The following is a 17,155-nucleotide window of genomic DNA, read 5'->3' as shown; positions in this document are numbered from 1 at the left end:
TTATCTTATCCTGATTTTTATCCCGACTTCCAATTGTAGATAATGCTAGGCAAAGAGAGAGAGAGAGAGAGAGAGAGATTTTAAATTTCACTTTTCTATTCATATTGCGTCTAGTGCCTTTGCTTTTCCAATTCGAATTTAGGAAAAGCATCTATGGAAAAGTACATTCCAACATAACCAAACAAGATATCAGATTAACCAAGAACATTTTATTGGGAAAAGTGTTCGGACGGAGCCTACTCATGGTTCATCAAGGATCTTTCGTTAGATGAGGGTGCATATGTTACAAGATCATTTATCAGGGAAATAATCAGTTTTCCAACCATTCTCTCAGATGGCAGAACCTCATGTCTATGTGCATTTTCCTTTTATTTCCTTATACTACTAATGGAAGAATTATATAAAAAAAAAGTCATAAGCCTATTGTAATTGCGTCGATTCATTCTTGATCATTTTTCTATGCCAATTCAGTGCTTCCGACTAACTTTGGCCGCAAATTACTAACGTGGGTGCCGGCCGACACCGGCATATATTTATTTATCAATCTTTTCTTTTTTCTCTTTTTCGCTTTTTTCCCCTTCGCTTCTTCTTTCTCCAGTCAACCGGCATTCACATCAGCGATTTCCGACAAAGATTAGCCGGAATGACTAAATAGGGATAATTACAAAAAGCTTTATGGCTGAATTGACACAAAAAAAAGAAAGATTGAGGACTGAATTGGCAGAATTGCAATAGATTTAGGGCTTTTTTGATTATTTTTATTATTATTGATATCACAATGTGTATGCCTTTTGCCTATAAAATACTATGATTAACGGTGCAATTTCTGGCTCTACTCTCTAGAATCTGTAGCACAGACGTAGAAGCATGAGTCAATCAGAATAATTTAAGGTTGCAGTAAATGGATTTTGTCTTGAGACTCGGAGGGTTTTACAATCAAATAGAGTTACCTAATTCACGTTTATTGCTCACTTACTTTTCCAAAGCTCCTTTGAGGTGACTTCTTCACAAAGCATCGTCTACATAATGAACATATTCATCATATATAACCATTGTACTGAAGCAAAATTAACATTTCGGATTGCATGTGTAACTTCTCAAATTGACCTATGTAGCTCGAGTTGTGACTGCATTTCATTGACCTCAGAGAACAAACTGTCCAGTGAGAAATGCGAAATGAAAGTGAAACCCCACAAAATGATCATGGAAACTGCCAAATCAATAATCTGATCCCAATAGAGTTTCTATCATTGAAATAGAACATGAATCGGAGTTAATCAACCAAACTTATCTCAATTGAACTTCGGTATTCGATACTCATTCAGATATAGTAAGCGCGTAGGAAAGCAGGCAGAGCCATTTAAACCTAAATACAAGTGTCTTTTCTGTCGAATTAAAGGTACAAAGAAGCCCGGAGATGATGCTCACACATGATCATCTAAATCCTAGAAGCATCTCTAAGATTTGTGAATCAAGAAATTTGACCCCAAAAAAAAAATAATAATAATAATGAAACAAAGGGTTCAGCATCCCATAAACATTAGTGTTAACAGCACATTAGTCTTGATGGCCGGCCACCGTCGAGGGCTGGGCAAGAGCCCGTCTCAATGGCCGGCGGCAAGGAGCTAGGGCAGAAAAAAAAGGAAAAATGAAAAAAAAATGAAAAGGAAAGAAGAAAAGAAAGAAGGGGAAAAAAAATTAAAAAAAAAGGAAATGACGAAAATGTCCATGACCAACCCCTTCTTTGAAGCAATGAAGGTACTTTAGGCCCTTATTTGAGAAAATGAGAGCACTTCAAACTCTTATGTGTTATTTTCCCTAACATTGGAGTCAGATATAGAGAAATCAAAGCATTCTGGGCAGGAATTTCCGCATTCAGCAGTTTGAACCTATTTCTGCGCCTAAAAACATTAAGACCGCTATCAAAGTAAATCATTCCGCCCAACCTTCTCTGTGCCCTTTAAAGCAAAGAACTTGAGATGAATTCAAAATTTGATCGTCCAGACAAATGAAGGAAGAACTGGCACAAGAGCTGATAAGAACAAAGGCTAACTGTCTAATTATACAATCCAAACAGATTAACCTATTTCGTCGATGGCATTCGGCCATAGATCAGCAAGGAGAATCAGCTGCAGCATCAAGAGAGTTACTTGCGACATTTCAACATATACCATCAAGTCAATACAGGGATGGGATAACCCTACAAGAAAGCGTCAGGATTATCAGTACAGCAAATCGGTGCAACCCAGTGGCATAGTACATGGAGAAAAGCAGTAAAGGAGAAGAAAAAGGAACTCCGAAATGCATGAAGATATTAACAGTAGCTTCACAATAGTCAGAATAGTCAGCAGGCTATAAATACAGTGTATTGCTCTAGGAAATGGTGAAGGGGTTGGAAAACCTCATAGATTTCCACTTGAATAATGGAACTGTCATGTTAACCACATAAAATGATGGAGATCGTAAATTAACTGCACAGGCATACCTTTGTCATGTTAATGCAGAGAAGGACCATTCTCCATAGTTGTTTCCAACTTCCAACCCCTAAAGAGGTAACCAATAATTAATTCGAAAGTAGCCCAGAACCCTACAGAGGGAAAATATGTGAAGAAGCACATTACCTCTCTGCAGCTTCTCTATTTAGCTCTTCTAACTCATTTTCAATACTCACACAAGCAGCCTGTATTTCTATGTTTTTCTGACACAGCTCCCGCCATTGTGTAGACAGAGCATTAAGCTCATATGCAGTATTTTGCTGTTAATAAAAGAATTTTCAGATCATTCACACGTACGATTATGCAAACGAAAACATCAAGATACATATGGAAACAGCAAATACAACATACCTGATGATATTTTCTTTCACGATTCACAGTCTCAATCTGTTCATTTTGTTCACTCACTAACTTTTGCAGCCTGAAAAAGGAAAAAGTTCAACGTAATAACCAGCTCATGACTTAGTAGTAGGAATCAATTGTGATGGCAGAAATGATTGCAACATATCAAATTGAAGAAAGAAAAAAACATCTGGAATGAGCCAGGCAGTCAATTATGTGAAAAAATCATCAGAAAAAGGACTGGTTGTCACAATATATAAAAGCAATAAGGCTTACACCAAATTAGGATAAGATGACACCCATCAAAGAGGAAAAGTGTAACCATTGGATTGCACATAAATTCAATGACTTCAAAATAGTACCACAAACCCACCTGGCTAAGAATCCTTCCAACCGCCGGTTATGCTTAGTCCACACATCAGCACCATGTTTAGACATCAAATCAAGATTTTCCAGCCTGCAAACCAAGCAGTAAATTCAGCCAGAGAAAAGGGACAATTCAAACAAACCATGTCAAAGGCCGCAAATGTATAGAGCACCACATCTCCCATTGGCTATTCTCCAGCAGAGAACATAGAGAATCATGAGATACCTGACAACCTCATACTGTAGCAAGCGCTGATTTTTTTGCACTGTCTGCTTCCAAAGATTTTGATCATCCCTTCTATGTGGAGGTACCATATCGAAACTGTATCGCGAGGAGTCAAAAGGCACAGGGGGCCTTCCTGCCATCACACGTTCATACTCTCTAGCAAGCATAGGATTATTCTGCATTCAAGTTCTTTGATAAGTAGGTGCGCAATCAGTACAACCAACCAATTCTGCGTTCCAAAATGAAATTTTGACTCCAGTAGGTGCTGTGTTTTTTGCTTCTCTTTGTGTTCTTTTTGTTTCAAATCTTAAAGTATCATCCTTTCCTGCCTTGTTTGAAAAGTAAGGAATCATTGCTTGTGCTGGAAACATGCCACATGTGAATTCACTGCAAGCTTGTAGGTCAACTCAGTATATTTACACTTCTTTGGGATTCAGTCTGACTCCTTCAAGTATGAGAAGACCAGAACTAACGTGCTAATAAGTCATTGGGATTCATGAACCTCACACATTGACCGACACTAAAGGCAATGGAAGAAAAGGGGAGCACAAACGGAGCAAAGTGCAGGCATCTGCCCAATGCAAGTCCCCCGCTTCAAAGATAACCTCGGCGATTCAATAATGCAGCAGCAGGCATGTCTCAATCACAGGATCACGGCTGCAGCAGGTGACCATGAGGAGTTCGGAAAAGGGTTATCTGCTCCTAATTTTTCTCTCTTTACCAATCAAAATTCAAGAAAGACAAAAGTAATGGACGATCCTAGTGAGGTTGACTCTAAAGAGTTTACCATATGATATAGAGTATTCGTATCATTTTCTGTCACAGTTTTTTTTTTTTTTCCACAGCTGTTCTCCAGAACTCGGCTCCAGTGCTCCACTGGATCTTGCAAGGAGTCCTATGCCTACAAGGTTCTTGTATTGCGGCTATGGACGGTCGCTAAGCTCAGTAAGTAGATCAATTTCGAGCCTCTTAAATTCAACAAAGGGAAATGAACAAGCGAGATCTTTGTTCTTGATGGTGTTTCCCCCGCAGACAACCACTAATTTGATATACACAGAAGCCATAAACTTTTAGTGGAGAAGAACAACACAGCACTGAAAACTGAACTCCTTCAAGAAACCCTAACAAGCGAGAAGTGGAAATTACACCTGAAACTTGAACTTGGGGACCGGAGGCAGCTCCTTGAGGAAATCGGAGGGCTTCTTGGAGCTCCGCCGCATCTCATCCTCGACCAGCCTGTCCACCTCGTCCTTGACGGCGGGGTGGCCGTAGTCCTCGTCGATGTAGGGGAGGGCGTCGATCGTCTCGGCGTTGGACGGAGTCGTCCATGGACGAGCGAGAGCGTCAGGTGGGGCTTCGAGCATGAGGATGTCGCCGTTGTCGGCGGCGGCGGCGGCGGAGGAGGAGGAAATGGAGTCGTCGCTGCTCCGACCCATTTGCACGACGGACGTTGTAGAGGGAAAGAAAGCAAGCAAAGCGTCTCTATACGAATTGCGCGGTTTTTGGTTTTTTAACCCACCCCGCCTTTTTATTCTTAAAACGAACCCCCGTTTTTATCTTTATTTGTATTTATCACTTTTCCTTCCTTTCCTGTTGCAATTAAAGCCCAAAAGAAAACCATACAAAGTACAATATACAAGTTAATACGCATCGGGCCCTACTGATAAAACAGATTGGGAACGAGGACGATATGTGGAATTCGACTCCCGCGCCATGTAAAGAGGCAGAGCAAAAGGCACAGTATGAAAATAAATGAGATAAAAATTTTCTATTTGTCTCTCTTTTTCTTCTTTTGTTTCTCTCGCGACGATGTATATGTCCACGTATGAAAAAAATTGAAATTGAATTATGTGAAGATATTTAGCTAATTTTTTAAGATGGTTTCTCTTTTTTCATTTTATCTCGCGATCAAATCGATGTATATTCTTAAGAAAAAGTGTTATACAAAGATATTTAGCTAATTTTGAAGAACCACCCTCTATCGAAACCGTACAAGTCACCCTATTGTTTTGGACTTTTGGCGATTGCCTATAAAATAGGAGGATAAGGTTGAGGATAGCTTGATTTAGGGTATGGTCCAAAGAAGGAAATAAAAACTCAAATAAAAGAATTTATCTTGGCATTTTTCCATGACCAAGATGAATCGTTTCCTAAGATGAAACTGGGCCACACAAAAAAGAAAAATTAACTTTGGTAAAATTACCATCCGATGGGCCTAAATTGACCGAATGAACTAACACAACTACGAAATATATAGGACTAACCGGAAAAGAAAAAATTCGAGACCGAATTGACACAATTTTAATAGGTTTATGACTTTTTTGATAATTCTCCCAATTTAAATGTTGTTACATATGAGTGATACCGATGCTTAAAATACAACTTACCAAAAACAAAAACGAGAAAACCACGAGAAATGTCAATCCCTTAGAACATAATTATTTTCATAAGAAAAGTAAAGAGAGTCAGGAAGCCTCAAGGTTTTCTGGAACCATTTCTGGACAAATTGGGTACACATAAGGAGGACATAATAGGCAACTTTGGACAGAGTTAACCTCCACCACCAAACTTCATCTTAGGAAGAGTTCAGCACTACAACAATACATCTGCTCGCACACATAAGAAGTACCTGAGAAAAAGAATCACATGAATGATGCACCCAACCGGCACTCATCTTCCCTCATTATTCCTCTGGAAGTGTCGAAACCTAACCGAAAAAAATTACCAAACCTAGCTCCTTTCGAGCTTTTCTTTCCTTTTCTTTTCTTTTTACATAGAAGTGTCCGTTCTGCGGGTGAATTTAAACTACAGACTATGCCCGCTTGCCTTTCTATGAATTCGGCATATTCGCGTATAGAAGAGTGAAGAACAGTTCGACATCTGGAGAGTCTCTAATTATCTGGATGAAACGGTTCTTGCTCGGTTCTTCAAGAAGGAGAGGCCCCATCTGTGCCACTCGAGGTACGAGTTTAGCTAGTGGTATCCCTGAAGCCGCAGTGCTTCCTCCGGCTTGAAGTCCAAATTCCTCGACCAGTGCACGCACAACCATTTTCAACGACACGTTGACTACGCCCACAAATTCGGCACTGCAGGGAAATTCAGGAAATCAATCCAAGAAGGTCATAATGTACTTTGCTCGATAGAAGACTCCAAGTCCAAAGGCAGTCGACCAACTACTCAATGAATTCAACCATTGAGGTACAGTGCGGAATAGTTTTAATGCAATCTTTCATCAAGAACCTGAATATAAAAGCATGACCCACCCCTAAAGAGGTCTACAATGATTGCCAAGCTTGAACTACTCTAAAAGCAAGGGCATTTCCCATCAAACTAATGACAGAGAAAGGTCTCAAGGAAAGCATTTTCTAAGTGAAATTACTTCTGTAATTTTGATGCCATAAGTTGGGAATGCTCACTGCTTATATTCTCAGTATGGACAGACAAACCTTGATATCACAGTTCGAGCCTCTACCATTAGCTGGTCAAACTTGGTAAAATCAGGGACAATCATATCCTCGTTGCCGGAAGTGTTGCTGATCTTATACAATCTAGTGTCCTCAGGCATCAAATAGCCCACCCACTGATGGGGGCTTCCCATGATCATGAAGGTGTCGAGTATTTGTATAATTGTTTCATGCAGCGCCGCATTGTCGAAGAAGTCACGCAATTGCTTCCTGCAAGTGACTTTCAAATACTGCATTAAGAAAGCAAGATCAAGCAATCTCTGAAGAAACATGCTGGAGCTACATTTTTTCGTGAAATTTCTAAGCATATCCTATAAGTACAAAGTTAGCCTCAGAGAGAAATCATGTCAAGATAGCTTATCGGAGGGCCCAGTGGCTCTCTCACAAAACACCACCATCACCTCCACAACCTCCATTCCTCTACACAGAAACCACATTGGCCAGGCACCAAAGAAATGCCTAAAGTGCTCTGAGGAGAGACCCAAGGAGCAAAGACGAAATTAAAAGGAGGCTTGCACACTCCCTCATAGAGATGGACATGTTGATGCAGGTGACAAAGAGCCTTACCCCTTGAGAACTTCAGTGGCTGCTGCCTGCATATTATATATCAAGGCTGGCATGCCATGACTGGAGAGAAAATCAGCGCTTGCGAGGAACTTCTGCTGGTCCTCCACGTCAATGAGATCAGCATCATCCTGTCATGGACAATGTTGACAAACAGGATTGACATGAACTGAGGACCGGTGCCTTATACATGTGTATAGTCAGGCAAGATATAGAAGTCAACTATACAAAAAGCAGCAACTTTGGATGGAACAAATGATGCTAGAAGTATCTGCTACAAACAACTACAACAACAAGAAGGAGCTACATCCCACCGAGTGAGGTCAGCTGAATGGAACCTCTTATGTTATAGTGCTTCGTCTTGCGTAGAATCGTCACTAAGCTCAAAACACGACATCACTAACACCAGAAATTAATGCTCTATCTTGATTTAACTGTTCAGATTCTGCTTTCAAATACATACTAAGCCTGCTCTCTAAAAGAGTGTAAAAGTCCAGAGATCGTCAACACACCTCGCACTTTATATCAAGATAGAGATATGGAAGAGCATTTGCATTTTGAATAGTAGCAGTTCCACATATCATAAATATACAGACCCTAGGGATATGGTACTAAAAGGAAAATAAAAAGTTACTAGTGGACCCTTCTGGTTATGGCATCTAGCAATTAAGAACATCACATAGACCTCACTGATAGAATACTGCATGTGCCATAGTTATGTCTAACATCTCACCATACTTATGTGTAACTCGAATATCTACTTGAAGTAGGAGGACAAGGAGGAGAAGAAACCAAAAGCATACATGATCCGTAATTAGACCTGTGTCATGATATAGACTGATCACCTAGCTACGAAATTGAAAATTTTTAATTGTCTAACAGGCCAGAGCATTCTTGATATAGGTGATGATGAAGCCTACATCTATGCAGGGAAAAAGGCCCACACATCAAATGCAAAAGCTCATATTACAAAATAAATCAGCAGTTTATGGTAAGACGATTCTAATTGATGCTTTATTTTAAAAGTAACAAGATTGTCAAATGATTGTAATGCGTGAAACACAACAATATTGTCAAATGATTGTAATGCGTGAAACGCAACAATATTGGTAAAACTTGCTTCTTATATCCTTAAGTAATAACTGCTTAAATGATCCTGATATGACGACATATGCCAAATTATATCCAAAGCGTCTCTTTAGTCCCTAGTTTCTGCTTGGTTTGCAATTCCTAAATCTTCAAACTATATGCTAGATCAACTTGTCTAACATCTGTCTATAAATGTGGTCTATATCACAATCACTTTCCAAAATCAAGTTCTGCATGACAGGATCCATAATTGCTTAAAATAATACAAGTGGAGACAGCCAAAACTGAACAAAAACAGATCCACAAAATTATTAATTTAGGTAGTGATAGCCAGTTATTTGAAAATGTGCCTTAACTTGGTACTCATAAGGCCAAGAAAAGTATCAAGTGCATATTTATGAGGATGAAGATATGCAACAGAAGATAAGTAGATATCCGAAAAATGAGTTAACACCAATCCACTGCAATCGTGACTATAGTAAACATGCTTGAAACTACATGAGAGCACCTTAAAGCAAGTCTTAGACAACTATGACAATAAAAGCACTGGTATTTTCACCAGATCCGATTACTGAACAGAAAGTTGCATCAGAAGATATGCTTTAAAAGAAGTTAATACAGAAGAGTCTCTTACGAGTAATTGAGAGCTTCCAAGGCCTCGAGCAGTGTCAATATACAAATGTCTCCCCAGGATATTGACTTGAACTCTGATGTATAAGCTGAGTATTGTCATTGCCCAAACTGAGACCAACATTCTCGTGAAACCTGAAGGAAACAATTAACAAGGAGAAGTGAAATACTGTTATGAAGTAAACTGGTGTGTCATAGATTAGAGTATGACCTAAGATAGCATACTCATGCCATAGCCCGACGGCACATAGGAAAGCAAGATAAAGAGTGCAGACTCATACTCAGAATTTTCAGTTGATCCCACAATTCAAGTTTCTCTGCAGACGTCAACGTGTTGGGTTGACCCTTTCCTCTCATTAACCTTTCCGTCAAGTGCGTCAAGTCCAACTCTTCCACTATCCGGCTACTTAAATAGTGCATTGCATGAGGCATGGTTGTTGTATTGGCTATTCTTTGGATATTCTCGAAATGGGTTTGCATACTGTCATCAAAGTTCAGAAACCATACCATGAGACCACTTCATTAGCTGCGGTAACAGTCCACAGCAGTTACATCAAGAAAAACAACACGGGAAGCTAAATCCTCTTAACTGAGCCTTAACGATTTCCTCGTTTTCGCGCTCACCGGCCAACACCTCTTCAAGATCCAAAAGCTGCTTCTTACGAGAATCATAAAGCTTATACAGAAAGTACCCACTACCTAAAATGCCCGCACCAAACAAAATCTTTCTCCTATGCCTCCTCCAAACCTCCCTGTATTCACAGAAGCTCGAGGATCAAAATCAACCAGCCTTCCAACTTTTTTGGTTCTTAGCAACAGAAACAGAAAGCATTACACAATCTCACTGGGATGTGGATAAAAGCCAGAAACTCAGTCAATAGTAAACATCAAACAGAAGTGATAGTTCAGCTAGATATCGACTACCCATGAACAAATGCAAGTGCCCATATTGCAAAGACCAATTTTTTAGGCAAGAAAGCAGCAGAGCGACACCGTAGCCTCACAAAGCCAGAGAGTACACCGACTGACCTCAAAGATATCATCCTTTTCGGTGCTATGGAGCCCCGAAATCCATGCTAGCCCTCGCTGGAAATCCAAAAGCACCCCCACAAGGGATGGCTTGAAGATGCGAATGAAAGAGACAGTACCGATACAAGGAAAGGCGCTTCTGGGCAGCGGGCGTTTGAGAAGAACTCCTGCAGAATCTTAATGGGTGGGAGCGTAGATTGTCAAAGGGAGTTTTTTTTCCCCCCTTTTAAAGTCTCCCTCTGCGGCCGGAGACTCCACTCCAGAGGGTATAGAATCGCCGAGCAAGATAGGGAGACCGAGAGAATGAAGATTGGAGATGGAAATTGTTCCCAGGCGAAATCGAATCAAACCTAGAGATGGGATGGGGTTGTTCCAAGAACATGAAAAAAAGCTTGTGCCTTCCAATGTAGACGCGAAGAAGAAAGTACAGAATAGTTTCTAGACAGTACCGAGAAAACCCAAATCAAGAATGATCTCGGCTTTGCGTCTGTAACTTTCTGGTCCCTCTCCTCGTATGGTCTTTACAAAGGAAGAAGAGAATTTTGTAAAAATCCAGGGATAATTCGTGAAGGTAATTGTTAATACTTATTGACCGGATTTACCAGATAAATGTTACTCTTTTGGCCAAAATTATGTAATTTTTTCTTGTCCGTATTCTTTTTACATCTTGTTTTTTGCTGGCTCGGTGAATTTTTACCTCCTTCTATGCAATCTAGTTGACTAACAAAAGAGGAAAAAAAATTGATATTTGGGTTACTTTTAAGAATGGATTTAAATCTACAAATAACAATACCAATTTAGATTTAAAATATTCAAAAATCTTAGGAAAAATTTCAAATAAAAGCTCTAAGTGCTTTCATTGTTTCAAATAAGGATCTGACATCGTCAGCCCGCCGACCAACTAAATATTCCAACCTATCAAGGCATTTTTGTGAACATACAATTTTAACTTGATTTTTATTTAAATTAAGAATTACAAAAACTAAAAGTAAAAATGCAAACAATATTGGTGAGAGGGCTGCCTTCCCACCTATGGTTGCCGCCGCACCGTCGATCGGTTGGACCAAAGCGAGGGTCGCGGTCATCTCCCGACTCTAGCCGCCCTCATCTCCGGTCGGCTGGGTCGCCGGCCCTCTCCAAGGCGCCGACGACCTCGACGACCATCACCGCCGCCCCACCACCAATGTTTATTTTTTATATATTTTTTTTAAATTTGTAGAAAATAAAAAAAAATGACGAAATAGCCCGTAACCAACCGTGAGAAACCCTTTTTTAGACCAATATAGCCTTTTCACACCCTTATTTGAAATAATATACACTTCATGTCCTTATTTGAAATAAGATATACTTCTAGCCGTTATTTGAAATTTCCCAAAATTTTATATGATGAGACAACTTTATGTTGACTCTTTTGTATTTTAAGTTGTGTTAATTTGTTTAAAATTTTAACAAAATTTACGATTATCATTTTATTTTTTCTTGGAAGTGAATTCTGTTGAAAACTTTCATTAAATTTTCAAATCTAAGGATTGTCTTGAATTATTTTGCCAGTGTAAAAATTTGAAAATCCTTAACAATAATAAAAACATGGAATAATGATGTGGCCACAATTTTTTCTTGGGAAAAATCCATTTAAGAGTCCGAAGTCCTCTCGTTTTTTCAAACAAGGGCCCCAAATTAACCTTGTTTAAATTAAGGGTTTGAAGTGGCATAATGTGTTCCAAATAAGGGCATGAAGTGGCCATAGAGTTTCAAAAAAAGGTCCGGCCTAAAGGGTATTTTCGTAATTTTCCATTTTGATTTTTTATTTATTTTTTCTCTGTTTCAAGCCCTTAATTAAAACAAGATTCACTTGGAGCCCTTAAATGAAATTTTCCCTTTTTTCTTTTTCCTACCTTCATTCCGTACTTATTCTTTTGGTCGGGATCTCTGTACTGCTTTTTTTTTTTTTTTTTTTTGTCAAACTCTGTACCTATTTAGAAATCTCTTTTTTCGGGGGGGAAAAAAAACTGGAGAGAGATAATCATTGTTGACTGTCTCACTCCTGTGCGTCGTCGTGAGTAGAGGTGAGCAAATGACCGGACCATGCACACCCCTAGCCGTGAGAGTCTAAATCCAACTATACGTAATTCTGAGGGACAGACATACAAATTTAATAAGTGACACATTTGGTTTGAGTCTAAGAGTTAAAACTTAAATAGATCATAGATTTAGCGACACGATGAGTACATTTTTTTTTTCCAAAGATCACTTAAAAAAAAAGCCGACCATCGAGCTTTATCTTAATACGTTTAGCAATAAAAGCATGATCTAATTCGAGTCATCCTTTTGTGGTGCGAAAAGTGGTATGTACTCTTTGCCAATAAGAAAGCCCATGTAATATGCCCGATTCAAGGGCACGATCCGATCTTGGACACACCCATTAAGAGTGTACATGACAAAACTTATGGAGTGCAATTTTCACTTCAGAAGTGCTTCACTTCAGAAGTGCTTCCGGCATAGAAATCCGTTTGGTCATTTAACTTTATTTTTCTATTTCTAGAATATTTTTTTTATTTATTTTAGAAGTAGTTTTGCGGCCACTTGAAGAAGTAAAAGAAAAATTGCTTCTTGTCGAAAGTTGATTTTTAGAGCAAAAGTATTACCGTGTGTATTCTAATCATTTTCGGCTCAAGTGGAGGGAATGCGTCGCCATGGCTTCGTCTCGCATGTCAAGAGTCCGTAGCTCTCTCCGTACCAAAATGGCCAATGCTCAAAAGCACAAGCCAGCGATAGGGCTCGACCTTTGACCCGATCCCCAGAGTCAAATTTTACTCGAATCTAAAATCTCTGAGAATTCAGATCGCCTAAAATTATTGATCATGTAAGCCTCACGCATAAATTTCTATAGCTATAAAAGCAGGCGAAACGACATCGTTTTCGTGGATCGGATTCAAGCAAGAGTTTCTCTTATTAGAATTAACTTTAGCTATCATCATCATCATCATCATCTACTCTACTAAACTAATTCCCCAAAACCCTAATCGGGGCGAGGTATATATAAACTACGAACTCATCTAAAGCGCTCATCGTCGCGCCTCCCCTCTTCCCCCGCACACTCTCTCGAGTACTCCTCCTCCGAGAGAAGAGCCGCCGCTGCCGCTGCCGCTGCCGCCCGAAGCCGAGAAACCCTAAGCGAAGAAGGGGGAAAAAATGGCGGACGGGCTCCATCTGAAGGGCACGATGAGGGCCCACACCGACATGGTGACGGCCATCGCCATCCCGATCGACAACTCCGACATGATCGTCACCTCCTCCCGCGACAAGTCCATCATCCTCTGGCAGCTCACCAAGGAGGACAAGGTCTACGGCGTCCCCCGCCGCCGCCTCACCGGCCACTCCCACTTCGTCCAGGACGTCGTCCTCTCCTCCGACGGCCAGTTCGCCCTCTCCGGCTCCTGGGACGGCGAGCTCCGCCTCTGGGATCTCGCCGCCGGCGTCTCCGCCCGAAGGTGATCATTTCTCTTTCGCCTTGCGTCTTGAAAGTCTTGTAGCATCCTGTCTTTAGCGTTTTAGCGTTTCATTTCACATGTGCGATGGTTTGGTTTGATTCTAGTGGTGGATCTGTGCCCGACTGAGAGTACAAGTAGTCTGACCTGAGTGTCCCTGAGTGTCCTCTGGTTAGGGCGTGTCTGGTTATGGCGAAAGTTACGTGAAGTGCCAATGAAATAACGAGGCGTAGCATTTGTTCCGGAACTGTTGAGTGCTAGTGTATTTTGACGTGAGTTGTCTTATTGCCTTAAATAATCATTTTGTTGGTATTCTAGTGCCAAGTGATTCTTTTCAAGTTCTATAATTTTTTTTTGTCAGTTTGATAGGTTTGTTCTTTTTAGATAGTGATTGTACTTCATTGATGGGTAGATTCAGATTCATACGACTGAGTTTTTTGGGCTAAGTAGCCTTGCTCACACGAATTTTGGAATTTCTTGGACATTGATTTGATGCTCATTCCTTTTAGCTCTCTATCGCTGCATACTGATTGAGTGACTGACATCATAACTTGGTTCTGTTTTATTCTTTTGTAGGTTTGTGGGCCACACTAAGGACGTGCTCTCGGTGGCCTTTTCCATCGACAACCGGCAGATTGTATCAGCATCTCGTGATCGCACGATCAAGCTCTGGAACACTCTGGGAGAGTGCAAGTACACCATTCAGGAAGGTGAAGCTCATACTGATTGGGTGAGTTGTGTCAGGTTCAGTCCCAATAACCTTCAGCCAACCATCGTCTCCGCATCCTGGGACCGCACTGTGAAAGTGTGGAATTTGACCAATTGCAAGCTGAGAAACACCCTGCATGGGCATTCTGGCTATGTGAATACTGTGGCTGTGTCTCCTGATGGGTCACTTTGCGCTAGTGGTGGCAAGGATGGAGTGATATTGCTCTGGGACTTGGCAGAAGGGAAGAAGCTGTACTCGCTGGAGGCTGGTGCCATTATTCATTCACTTTGCTTCAGTCCAAATAGGTATTGGCTCTGTGCAGCCACAGAGAACAGCATTAAGATATGGGATCTAGAGAGCAAGAGCATTGTGGAGGACTTGAGGGTTGATTTGAAGAATGAAGCTGATTTAACTGATGAAACTACGGGGGCTATGAGCACAAATAAGAAGGTAGATTTTTCTAAAGGCTATGCTTTGATATTTATTATCTCCATCCTCCAGCAATATTTTTGCTTGATACAGCGTACATCCATGTTTCCTATTTACCTTATATTGGGGACTGGTTCTTCAGTTTCTTTACTCTCATACTTTGTGTGGAAATATGTGGTGCGACCTTCAAACGATGCGAAAACAGAGGTAGTTGGTCTGTAACATTGATGCGGTCTATGCTCTATGCTGCTTAATCACATTTTTACAAGGTTTCTGGACTGTGTGCCAGGCATGACCAACTGCATCTCGATAGTACTTCAGTAGTACACATCTTTCTGACACCGCCAAATTAGTAATCAATTCATTGGTCACTCTTCTTGACTTTGTACGCCTGAATAGGTTAGAGGAATTCCTGTAAATCTGTTATCTTTCTGCAGCTGAGATGAGTTATGGTCATATACTCTTGATTGAGAATACTTTGCTGCATAATTGGCATTTCTGCATAAGGGAATTCTTCGAAGTTACTTTCTCTGCTTTTAGATACCTGCCTAAGTTGATTATTTTTTGGAAAAAAGCAAAAGGCTGGTTTTTTTTTTTGTTGAAAAGGGCTGGTTGAATGGCTAGTACACATATCTTGGGCGACCAATGCATATGATGCAGCCTAATTGGATGATGGTCTTGCATGCTGACTACAATAAGCATCTCACCAAAATCGAACTCTGTGATTGTGCTTGCCTGCTATTATTTCTTCATAGGAGGCATGAGTTTTGTGGTATTAACAGGAATGCTAATTATCGGATATCATATTGCATTATGCAGGTCATCTACTGCACGAGCTTGAACTGGAGCTTTGATGGAAGCACCTTGTTCAGCGGTTACAACGATGGCGTGATCAGAGTCTGGGGAATTGGGCGTTATTAGGAAATTTTTGAGAATCACCAGTGCTGAGCTGCTTTCCAAAGATTTCGTTTATCCTCTGTTTTTTAGTGGTACGATGCTTAAAGCGATATGCCTCTACTCTTATGTGTATGTGGAGAAAATTTGGCTTTTGGGCGGTGTTAGTTTTTGAGAACGGAGATATAATACCTGGTTTTACGGCAAAACCCATTTTATCTTGTCTTCTAAATGATTTACTTTGGTGCTGCATGATAACACTTCTTTTTTTGGATTTCTCTGCCAGAAGTCAATCCGGCAGGGAAATCCGTTTGGTAAAAACTTTGCCGAAGTAGAAATCCGTTTGGTAAAAAAATTGACTTCCGGCAAGATTTTTAACTTCCGGCAAGATTTTTAACTTCCGGCAAGATTTTTGGCCAACTTTGAGAAGCAATTTTTTTTTACTTCTCCACCTTAGAATGATTTCTTTGATCACGCCGACCATCGCCGGCCACCCATCGCCGACCACCGCAGGTCGCGCGCCGCCGCCGGTCGCCGGCGGCGGCGGCGGCAGTCAGAAGAAAAAATTTGTTTCGGTTATCAAACGCATTTCTCTATCAGAAATCAACTTATGAAGTAGAAATAGAAAAAACTACTTTTGCTAAAAAGCAGAAGCTGAAAAATTCACTTCTTGCCGGAATGACTTCTGGAAGAGAGAAGTGTTATCATGCAGAGCCTTTAAGGCTCTGAAGGTGGATTGAGCTCTTCTCCTCTCTACCACCATCACATGTCAGCGACACATAGCATGACAATTTCAAAATTTTATCGCCATGTAAGATGATAAGCATATCATTGCATCATGTAGGCTGTGTGAGTGATTAATAAGGTCCCTTTCCCTCTTGATGAGGAAGGAAGTGATTTCTTGGACTTTAGGAGTATATGCAATTGCATTATATGCTTTTTTGATGGTTTTCCAAGGATTGGAATGGCTCTTTTTCACTTGTTATGATACGAGGGATGCGGCCGTAAGGCATTTAAGTGTTATTAAGAAGCCATCTCCTGAAGATAGTGCTCGGGTAGTCGATATGTACTATAGAAGTATGTTTAGCAAAAAACAAATAATTTCAAAAATATTTTAAAAAAAATATCGCTTGTATTATTTCAAAAACTGTATGGATGAAAACATGATTTTATTGTTCAAAGAATTTTTTCAACATAAGTTAGTGATAATAATAAAGGTTTTTTTTAATTAATTATTTCAAGCGATATAAATAATTATTTTTAAGAAGATAATTTTGAATCGATATTTTTATGAGAAGAATAGAGCTTTAGTCAAGACTTTCTTGTCTCACGCTTGCCATTGGCATTTTAGGGCTTATTTGACAACGATTATGATTTTGTTCCTCGAAACAGAAAAAAGATTAGAAGATGTTTAGTAACGTAAATGATTC

At 40.2% G+C, this 17,155-nt stretch overlaps 3 protein-coding genes across 5 annotated transcripts in view; 1 reads left to right on the top strand and 2 right to left on the bottom strand.

Moving 5' to 3' along the window:
* Positions 1-17,155, top strand: part of LOC115742481 (guanine nucleotide-binding protein subunit beta-like protein) — a 59,767-nt gene that overhangs the window by 19,156 nt on the left and 23,456 nt on the right. Inside the window, exons 2-4 of one of the 3 annotated variants that reach the window (XR_007198686.1) lie at positions 13,323-13,696; positions 14,270-14,852; positions 15,651-15,820. Coding sequence is in view for 1 of the 3 variants with exons in the window: in XM_030676787.2 (XP_030532647.1) it covers positions 13,398-13,696; positions 14,270-14,852; positions 15,651-15,752 (984 nt within the window). In the remaining 2 variants the exon portion in view is untranslated. Of the gene's footprint in view, positions 1-13,297; positions 13,697-14,269; positions 14,853-15,650; positions 15,835-17,155 lie in introns of those variants that run through there. The other 2 variants (XR_007198685.1, XM_030676787.2) reach the window with 2 other exon arrangements.
* LOC115742490 (pre-mRNA-splicing factor SPF27 homolog) lies at positions 1,960-4,944 on the bottom strand. The gene is made up of 7 exons (XM_030676800.2): positions 4,578-4,944; positions 3,430-3,605; positions 3,211-3,294; positions 2,847-2,916; positions 2,622-2,755; positions 2,486-2,544; positions 1,960-2,200 (listed from the first exon to the last, which is right to left on the bottom strand). The coding sequence occupies exons 1-6, from the start codon at positions 4,863-4,865 to the stop codon at positions 2,496-2,498; spliced, it is 801 nt and encodes a 266-aa protein (XP_030532660.1). The 5' UTR covers positions 4,866-4,944; the 3' UTR covers positions 1,960-2,200; positions 2,486-2,495.
* On the bottom strand, positions 5,834-10,629 carry LOC115742469 (peroxisome biogenesis protein 3-2). Its single transcript, XM_030676768.2, has 7 exons — positions 10,206-10,629; positions 9,767-9,928; positions 9,458-9,657; positions 9,181-9,311; positions 7,461-7,588; positions 6,876-7,103; positions 5,834-6,515 (listed from the first exon to the last, which is right to left on the bottom strand). The coding sequence occupies exons 1-7, from the start codon at positions 10,217-10,219 to the stop codon at positions 6,260-6,262; spliced, it is 1,119 nt and encodes a 372-aa protein (XP_030532628.1). The 5' UTR covers positions 10,220-10,629; the 3' UTR covers positions 5,834-6,259.

Source organism: Rhodamnia argentea, chromosome 6, assembly GCF_020921035.1.
Source record: "Rhodamnia argentea isolate NSW1041297 chromosome 6, ASM2092103v1, whole genome shotgun sequence".
NCBI lineage: Eukaryota > Viridiplantae > Streptophyta > Magnoliopsida > Myrtales > Myrtaceae > Rhodamnia > Rhodamnia argentea.
Note: the sequence above shows the minus strand (reverse complement) of the source record. Positions and strands in the feature narration are given on the sequence as shown.

Coding starts and splice junctions, on each gene's coding strand:
- LOC115742490 (XM_030676800.2), bottom strand. CDS start 4,865: ATGGGTCGGAGCAGCGACGACTCCATTTCCTCCTCCTCCGCCGCCGCC. Junction 3,295..3,429: donor CTACAGTATGAGGTTGTCAG/GTATCTCATGAT, acceptor CTTGGTTTGCAG/GCTGGAAAATCTTGATTTGA. Junction 2,756..2,846: donor GTGAAAGAAAATATCATCAG/GTATGTTGTATT, acceptor TTTTATTAACAG/CAAAATACTGCATATGAGCT.
- LOC115742469 (XM_030676768.2), bottom strand. Junction 7,589..9,180: donor TTGGAAGCTCTCAATTACTC/GTAAGAGACTCT, acceptor TGTCCATGACAG/GATGATGCTGATCTCATTGA. Junction 6,516..6,875: donor GCTCGAACTGTGATATCAAG/GTTTGTCTGTCC, acceptor ATTTCCCTGCAG/TGCCGAATTTGTGGGCGTAG.